This window comes from Falco peregrinus, chromosome 5 (genome assembly GCF_023634155.1).
Source record: "Falco peregrinus isolate bFalPer1 chromosome 5, bFalPer1.pri, whole genome shotgun sequence".
In the NCBI taxonomy this organism is placed as follows: Eukaryota; Metazoa; Chordata; class Aves; order Falconiformes; family Falconidae; genus Falco; species Falco peregrinus.
This window is the reverse complement of record NC_073725.1, coordinates 66,132,938-66,141,513: the sequence shown is the minus strand read 5'-3', so window position 1 is coordinate 66,141,513 and position 8,576 is coordinate 66,132,938. Positions and strand designations below refer to the sequence as shown.

Here is an 8,576-nt window from a genome sequence, read left to right as displayed (position 1 = left end):
TGTTCCCAGGCTGTGGGGCCTGGGGGGAATGGCAGGGCCTGAGGGGGCAGCAGGCCTTGAGGGGACGACAGGGCCTGAGTGTATGGCAGCGCCATTCCTGAGCCGTGGGCCCCGGGGAAGCCACATCTACCCTGTCCCCACTTTTCCTCAGTCAGGTTCAGCCCAGATAGCAGACAGGCCCAGCATGGAGCCCCAGCAAGGCCTGGAGGTTTAAGTATAGAATGATGCTTATGCGCATGCTGCAGCTGCGGTGAGGCCCCACCACCAGGGTAGACCCCCAGCTACCTTGGGGGATATTACTAGTATACATAACAGTTACCTGGATTACACAGTAAGCTGCTGCTGAGAGACCTTTGTCAGGATTAGAGCTCTTACTCTATGGACCACTTGACACACACACTCCTTTATTCAAGCTATTGCCCTCACTGCTTCCTTGGGTTTTTTTCCCCATAAGTTTCAGCAGCAATCTCCAGTTCTTGCTGAGCATCACCTTGCACTGAGATCTGAGGATCATGCCCAGAGAGCCCCGTTCCATCTTCAGAACTGGCAGTTTTCTGTTCCACAATGCCAAACTCAACGTTGCACCTCCAGACAGGTGCAGCACAGAGGTCTTTGAGGGGCTCAGACACCAAAGTGGGGGTCCCAGGCACAACAGACAGCACACCATGCTCTGCAGCGTGAGGAGAGCCTGAGAGCAAGTTGTGTAGGGCCTCGAAGGGCATGGTGGGAGCATGAGGAGGTTTGGGGATGCTGTGAGTATAGAGGGACTTGGAGACATCCTAGGAGCTGTAGAGAGGAAAATGACTTATGGGATGTAAAGAAGGACTGAGGAAGGTTCTGAGGGAAGCAGAGGGGCCCCAAGGAGCGTTGGAGTGCAGTGGGGCACAAGGAGGGTTTTGGCAGGCATTGCGATGGGCCTGGGGAAGCCCTAAGAGGGCCAGGGGGTAAAAGGCAGCTGGTAGAGACAACAGGACCCTTAGGTGGGGATGTGAAAGGGCACAGGAGGTCCACAGCAGAAATTACTCCTACTGGGACAGGCAGAGCTCATGGCATCCTGGCAGCCCCGCGCTCCAGCACTGCTGCTCCAGGTGTGCCCTCTGGGGCAAAATGGCTGACCGGCCACCTGCGTCTCCTGGCCAGCCATGACACTGAGGGGGTCACCTGGGAGAGGCTGTTCTTCCCACCCAGACCTGCTCTGCCATCATCCCCACATCCAGGAGGCGCAGGGGGGCCCTGGCTGTGGTTAGGACCTCCCCCCCCAGCAGCCACCAGGCTGTCCCGGCAGACCAAGGGGCCTTAGGGTGCCCCAGGAGCCCCAATAGTGGGTAACCCCCTCCCCAGGCCACCCCATTGAGGCACTTCTTACTGAGTGCAAAGGTAGCAGGACACAAGTTGAATGAATAAACCAACTGTTTATTAATTAATGCATACACACAGCATCCAGGAGTGAGTCTGTCACCCGGCTCAGTGCCACCTACACCCATTGTCACCTGAGGAGCCTGTCACCTGAGAAGCCCTTACTGACATCCACCAGCATGGCAGGGATGGACTGAGGGTCAGCTCCTCCTCCTGCCGGTGATGCAGCAAGAAACTAAGGAGCTGTCAGACTTCCCCCTGCTTTTTCCTTCAGGGATAGGATTCAGCAGTGGTATTTGAAAGGAAAAACCCCAATTTCACCTGTCTGTACTTCTTCCCAAACAAAGGCCTTCAGGAAATTTTCATAGCTCGTGGCTCATTTTTTAGAAAATACAGTAATAAACTATAACTTCTAAGTAAGAAACCATCAAACTCCAAACAATAAACAGTAAGTGAAGGACTTTGAATCCTCGGTTTTAAGCAAGAAACAGCAAAGCGCACACGAGCAGGCAAACTGAAGGGCAGCACAGGAGTTTCCCTCGCCAGGCAGCACCGCCGCACACGCCGGCAAGCTCCCACTGAACCTTCCACAGCACCAAATTACTCATCTACCTGCATTAGGGACAATTAATTTAATTTCTTCCCACCGCAGAGACTGATCACAAAGTGCCTCACAGAGGCCAAATACTGCAGCTGGGGGAATATTTTGAACATAAACCCGACTTTTTTTAGCCCGTGCCCCACATGGTGAACCCTGGGTGTGGGGCCTGCCCAGCAGCCGCGCTCCGGCTGCCCACAGCTCGCAGCTCCCGCGTTGCCCCAGGTCTCCCGGCTCCAGCCAGGGCCGTGGTCGCTCCCCAGACCCTCGCAGCGGCCGGGCCGGGCAGCACCGGCGGAACCCCAGAGCGGGCCGCGGCGCTCCGGCGGGCTCTTGTCCATGGCGCAGCAGCGGGAGCGGGGCCCGTTGACAGGCAGCGGACGCAGCCAGTAGCAGACGAGGAACGGCCCGCTTGTGGCTCGTTGCACCAATGAGCGGCGGAGGGAGGTGGGGCTATCTCCCGGAAGTGGCGAGCGGTGAGGGGGGCAGCTGCTGGGTTGCACCGGTGGTTGGGGGAGGCTGCAGCCATGTCGGAGCGGAAAGTGTTGAACGTGAGTTAGGGGGGTATTTCGCTGGCTGGGGGGGTCCCCAGGCCGGACTGGCCCCTGGGCGGGTTCCCTGATCGCTGGGCTTGGTCCTGAGGCGCGGGGTGACGGGGAGTCCCTGCTCGGTTGGGGGTCCCTGAGGCCGAGGGGGGGGTTCCTGAGAGGACTCTCAGGCTGAGAGGGAGGCGGTTGAGGTGGGGATTCCCAGCCTGGGGCTCCTGGCAGTGCATGGAGCAGGCCCTAAAATCATGTAAGGGTTGGGGGGCCTGGGGCTGAGGACAGACAGACGCCCACAGTGCCTGGCTGTGGCGTGGTCTCAAGTGCCAAACACCCCATCCACCGCACCCTGCCACGCTAGCTCCTGCTGTGTGGAGCTGGTGCCTTAGGCTGGTACAGCAGCTGGGAGCCTGCCTGCCACAGTTCACGCTCTTCTGGGTGGCTCTGTGCCCAGCACGCACACGTCTCTGCTCTGTCTCTGTAGAAATACTACCCGCCGGACTTCGATCCTGCTAAGATCCCAAAGCTCAAACTCCCAAAGGACCGACAGTATGTGGTGCGGCTCATGGCCCCTTTCAACATGCGGTAAGAGTCTGTACCAGTCAGAAGGAAGCAGCTGTAGAAGACTTCACTTATGAATTGTTTTGCCTCCATATGCTGCAGGGGAGCTGCTGCCGGCAGCCATTAGAGGTCACACAGACCAGAAGAAAAAGGGTGAGGGAGGGGGAGGTGATGCTGCGGGTGATTTTGGGTTTGTTTGAAGAGTAGGTACTGAATCTCCAAAGAAGGAAAGAACCATTGCTCAGAACCTGGGCTCACACAGCCCAAAATTCACTTGGACTTTTATTGGTCTGTTTGTTCTTTTCTTTTGATGCGTTACAGACTTGTCTTTTTTCTTTTGTAGGTGCAAGACATGTGGCGAATACATCTACAAAGGGAAGAAGTTTAATGCCCGTAAGGAGACTGTTCAGAATGAGGTGTACCTGGGGCTTCCCATCTTCCGCTTCTACATCAAGTGCACGCGTTGCCTGGCAGAGATCACTTTCAAGGTGAATACGTTCTGTATTTTCTGCACTCTTGCTTTTTAGGGATGTTGTACAGCCTGTGGACATTACTGGGTGCTGCCCCCCTGGGGAAAGGGTGTCCCAGAAAAGACTTGAGTCTAAGCATGTGATTTTTGATGTACCTTCCCTTATCATGGCAGTTTGTAGTTCTGAAGTGTCTCGCCCATCCGTGGGTGGGCTGCAGCAGCACATCAGCTGGAGCAGAACAGAAGGCCATGAGTGATTGTCTGCCCTATGATGTAAATGAAATTGGGAAACATTTGCTTGTGGCTCTGTAAGTGGCCGCAGGACGGCTGGAGCAGAATTGCCCCAGTACAATGACTTTGCTGTCTCATTTCTTCCTTAGACAGACCCTGAGAACACAGACTACACCATGGAGCATGGTGCCACTCGCAACTTCCAAGCTGAGAAGCTCTTGGAGGAAGAGGAGAAAAGAATGCAGAAGGAGAGGGAAGAGGAGGAGCTCAACAATCCCATGAAGGTATGAGAATGTGACCTCTGCAGAAGGCAAACCTCTCTCCTGCCCTGACTGCTTTTCCCCAGCAAAGCAGGTGACTTCGTAGCTGTTGGTTTAGTTCTACAGGCTCCCAAAGTACTGCTGTGCGCTGGACAGGCAGGAGGCAGCACTTTGCTCTCAGGAGTTTCCTGCTTTGTTGGAACTTGTGACAGACTGCATCTTGCCCCAGTTTTTCCTGTCCTAAGACCCCAGAGTGAGGGGGATGATGATCCTCTTACTGCTTCCAGCCCTGTGATGGGGGGAGAGGTTGTGCTGGAGATTGCTGGCAGGCTCTGCTATCTGTGCCTGCCTTGACTTACCTCTGGTCACCCAGGTCCTGGAGAATCGAACCAAGGACTCCAAGCTGGAGATGGAGGTTCTAGAGAACCTGCAGGAGCTGAAAGAACTCAACCAGCGCCAGGCAAATGTGGACTTTGAGGCCATGCTGAAGCAGTACAAGGAGTTTGAGGAGGAGCAGAAGCGCAAGGAGCAAGAGGAGGATGAGCAAGAGATGAAGTGAGTGGGCTGGAGTGTTCACAGGCATATGAAATCAGCCATGCTGGCCCTGGCTAGGCAGGGCTGTGTCTCACCCTTTCCTTAGCACCCTGAGAGCACCCAAGAGAGGGCCCAGCCTGAGGGGCCTGAGTTCACAGGAGTTGCGTGGGTGGGATGTAGTCCTGAGCAGGCTGTGGGGAGATCTGGGGCAGTTTGTTGTGGCCACATGTTTAGGGAGGTACTGGTTTGCTGTCACTGGCTCATCTGGTGGGGAGATCTGGGCTGCTGCAGGGGCCTGACTGACCCTGAGAAATGTCCTCATGTAGAGAGAGGGTTTCTGCACCTTGCTGAGGCAGCAAGTCTCAGTGCTATCAACTTTTGGGCACTGCTTGAACATGACTTCTCAAAAAACACCTGAGAAGGTGGATCCCATTGCACTGCTGCTGAATTCCAGCTCCCCTTACAGCAGACAGCATGGGCACGGTGCACAGCCGGCACCACTCGGCACAGCAGTGGAACGGAGCCAGCTCTAACCCTCTGTGTGTGGCCTCTCTCCTTGCAGAGCTATGCTGGAGCAGGCCCAGAACCGGCGGCTACTGGTAGACTCCGACTCTGATGAAGAGCCCACGAAATCGCGAGCGAAGCCTGTGGCCAAAATGAAACCTACAGATATCTTGCAGGAGGTGAGTGGGGGCAGAGGCTCTTCCACCCACAGCACCTTTTCCCCAGACCAAATCAGCTGTCCTGGGCTGCATGGTGCCTGCTTTGTCCCTGCTCTGTGCTCCGATGAAGCCCTAATGCCTGTCACGCATGAGCAGCTTGGAAAGCCTGTGTCCCTGTGCACTGGGCTGAAAGGAGACAGGGATCAGTTGGTGATTTTAGACAACGTTTGCTGACAAAGGCTGGGTGGGAGCTGCCCCTGTCCTTGTTCAGGATGTGGCTTCCCTTTCAGCTCAAAAAGGATGGGCTCGCCTTTGCCTTGGTCGTGCTTCAGGCACGTTTTCAGTGCCCTGAAAATTACAGCAGTGAAACAACTGCCTGGGACAGCCTTTCCTTTGGTTCTGTTTTGTCCGTGTTGGAGACATGCAGAACAAAAGAGCTTTCAGTGCCTGGCTTGCGAGGGAGGGATTATCCCCACAGACAGGCCCCTGCACTGCTGCTCTCCAATGTCGATCCGTGTCTGTAGGGACCTCTGTCCGGCTGGATGAATCAAAGCTGCTGTGTCTCTAAACCGAGCTGGGGTTAATCTGAGCGATGTTCCCTGGCCCGGCACTAATCCTTGTGCCTGGGGGAGTTTGATTCTGTGGCCAGACCACCTGCAGGCACGCAGTCCTGTCTGGCAGAGGTTGTGCAGCCCTGTGGCATGCATCTGGCTCCTCAGCATCCCAGGGCCATCCCACAGCTACACAAGGCTGGATTTAACTGTCACAGGCATCGGGACATTTGTCTCCAAGGGCTGTTCTGCAGCCATTTAGATCTATATCCCTGTTGTTTGTTTAGCTTGTGCCAGTCGCTGCCGTGCGGGGCGGGGGGGGGGGGGGGGGGTGGAGAATACTCGCTGCTGCTCTGAGCAGCTATCCTCATGCCTTTTGCTCTTTGTGCTGCTGTTTTCACCACTGGTCCTTCTCCCCCATCCCTCTGCCTCCCCTCTGAGGCCAGAGCACCCTAATGCCCCTGCTCTGCTCTGCAGGACCCTCAGCCCCAGAGTAAGAAGCTGAAGACTGAGAGCTGGGAGCGGAGTGTGGGCAAATTGAACACCAAGCCCCAGCTGGCCGGGCTGGTGACAGTGAGGAAGCAGAAGCCAGGTCCTGCCCTGGCTAATGGGACAGAGAACCGAGGCACCACGGCCACCACTGGTAACTGCCCACGTGGGAATGGGGTGGCCTGAGCTGGGCGGTCAGGGAGGGACCTGGCAGCACCCAAGTGGCTTTTAGCACTGTCTTCAGAGCCTGAATGCTCTTAGCTCAAGTCCTTGTTGTGAGGCAGATGGGGCCGTGATGGTGTAAGAACAGAGGGTTGTCCCTGTTTCCAGGAGATGTCCAGGTGGAGGAGGGGTTCCTTCCTGGCCATTGGCGGTAAGCCAAGGCCATGGAGACAGACTGTCAGGGTCAGGAGCTTCAAAACAGCGACTCGGTGTGCAGTTATAATGCTGAGAACTGTCACAACAGTGAGATATGAACATGAAAGCAAGAAAATGGCTTTGGTTGGGGCTTGATTATAAAACCTGCCAAACTGTTGGAGTTTGTCAGCTTTAAAGAAGTGGTGAAAACAAGCAGAAAGGCTTTCCAGCACCTCAGCATTCACAGCCCCAGGAAGTCAAAGCATCCGTGGATTTGGGAAGGGAGGTGATGAATTGATTAGTTCTGGGCTGACTGGCCCCTAAGCCTTTGGCATAGTAAGTCCCTCTGCCCTCAAGGGATCCCTGGGGAAGGACAGCTCTTGTAGTTACCCCATTTTTTTATATTCTTCCCCCAGCCACCTGCTCGTGGCTGCTGGCAGGGTCTGTTTAGCCAGATTATGCTGGAGGAGCTGCCCGTTTTTCGAGGACTCGAGGTGCTCTGCCTGTGACGCTGCCTCGCACTCACAGCTGGTGTGGTCAGAGCTGAGAGCCAGCTCCTCTTCCTTTCCAGCAGCTGAGATCTCCCCGGGGGTTGCGGAGGGAGAACAGGGTTTTGCAGACCTTGGGCCAGCCTTGCTGCTTCCCATCATTGCCGCAAGGCGGAAGCAGGAGGCTCCAGCCGAGGGGGTGCGGGGTCTCCTTGTCCACCCGATTTAACCTTGCTGTCCTCATGGAGATTCAGGCTGGGGGAACGAGGCACAGCTCGGACTCTGGCTCCCGGCACCTCGTTTCCAGCCGCAAGCAGCCAGAGCAGCGATGCAGGCTTGTGTTTCCGCGTGGCTGGTTGTGCCGAGCCGGCGGGGTTGGGGGGCCATGGGGAGGGCCCTACCTGATGGTGTCTGTTCTCTTGCTCGGCTTCCAGGCTCGTTTCCCACAGCAACGGGCACCACGTCCTCCCTCGGCTTGTTGGGGACGTATTCGGACAGCGAGGACAGCCCGAGCGACTGACGAGCCCCCAAGCCAGCGTGGAGCAGGGACTGCAGGAGCAGGGACTGCAGGCTGTGCCCTGCTCCCAGCTGACAGCAGCTGCTCCTGAGCCCCATGCAGAGCTGGCATCGCAGCCGGCAGGCCCAGCGGGGTTTCCAGACCATCTGGAGTCCCAGCGCCTTCACCTGCCTTGGCCCGGCATGCGCGTCCATCCTCCAACAGGGACAAGGCCCCAGCCACCCTCACTGGCTGACACTGCTGGTGGACAGAGCCCTGATGGGCTGGTGGAGAAGACCCCTTCCTCCCAGGAGGGTCTGGCTGCTGCCGCGCAGCCAGTGGAGAGTGCTGACGCTGTCCCAGGCTGGTCATGCCCAGACGTAGCTCTTGGCCAGCCCTGGGAGCAGGATGTGTCCCAGCTCTGCACCCACAACGTGTTCAGAACTGCTGGGGCCAGCCAGGACTGCGTCATTTCTCCATTCTGGTGGCGCCCACTGCCCTCACCTCCGTGCTGATCGGGCCCTGGTTTGTGACACACTGACCTCCCCCATGGTGGTAAAGGGACCTCAGGGCCTTCCTTCGCTCCAGCCCCTTGTCCGAGCAGCAGTAAGGCAGGAGCTCAGCACCCTTCTGCTGTGGGAGGACTCGCCACCACCACTGCTCTAGCCCAGGGCAGCTCCTGACCCCCCACCAAGGGCTCAGATCCCACCTTTGTGGGGTGAGCCTGAGTCCCCCAGTGTTTGCTGGTAGAAGTGACATTTCCCACAGCACAGACCCAGGGGACTCGTCTGGCCATGCACCGTGGGGCCAGGGCTGTCCTGGCTGGGCTGCCACCAGCCCCCTTCCCCTGCCCAAGTCCTCCCGTGCCCCAGCTGTCCCCAGCAGCTTGGTGACAACACCCCCACGCCGGTCAGAGAGCAATTGGGTTTACTCTGCTCACTGGCAGCCACAACCCGGTAATAAATCAGATGTGTCAGAGCCA

At 57.1% G+C, this 8,576-nt stretch overlaps 1 protein-coding gene across 1 annotated transcript; it reads left to right on the top strand.

Annotated features, from left to right (window-relative positions):
- Positions 1–2,427: 2,427 nt before the first annotated feature.
- Positions 2,428–8,576, top strand: YJU2 (YJU2 splicing factor homolog). The gene is made up of 8 exons (XM_005241704.4): positions 2,428–2,505; positions 2,981–3,081; positions 3,401–3,545; positions 3,907–4,041; positions 4,391–4,572; positions 5,114–5,234; positions 6,242–6,407; positions 7,533–8,576. Exons 1-8 carry the CDS (start codon positions 2,482–2,484, stop codon positions 7,616–7,618), a joined length of 960 nt encoding a protein of 319 aa, XP_005241761.1. The 5' UTR covers positions 2,428–2,481; the 3' UTR covers positions 7,619–8,576.

Excerpts from the sequence above, each read along its gene's own strand:
- YJU2 (XM_005241704.4), top strand. The coding sequence starts at position 2,482 with ATGTCGGAGCGGAAAGTGTTGAAC. Across the intron at positions 2,506-2,980 it reads CGGAGCGGAAAGTGTTGAAC|AAATACTACCCGCCGGACTT; the intron begins GTGAGTTAGGGG and ends CTGTCTCTGTAG. Across the intron at positions 3,082-3,400 it reads ATGGCCCCTTTCAACATGCG|GTGCAAGACATGTGGCGAAT; the intron begins GTAAGAGTCTGT and ends TTTCTTTTGTAG.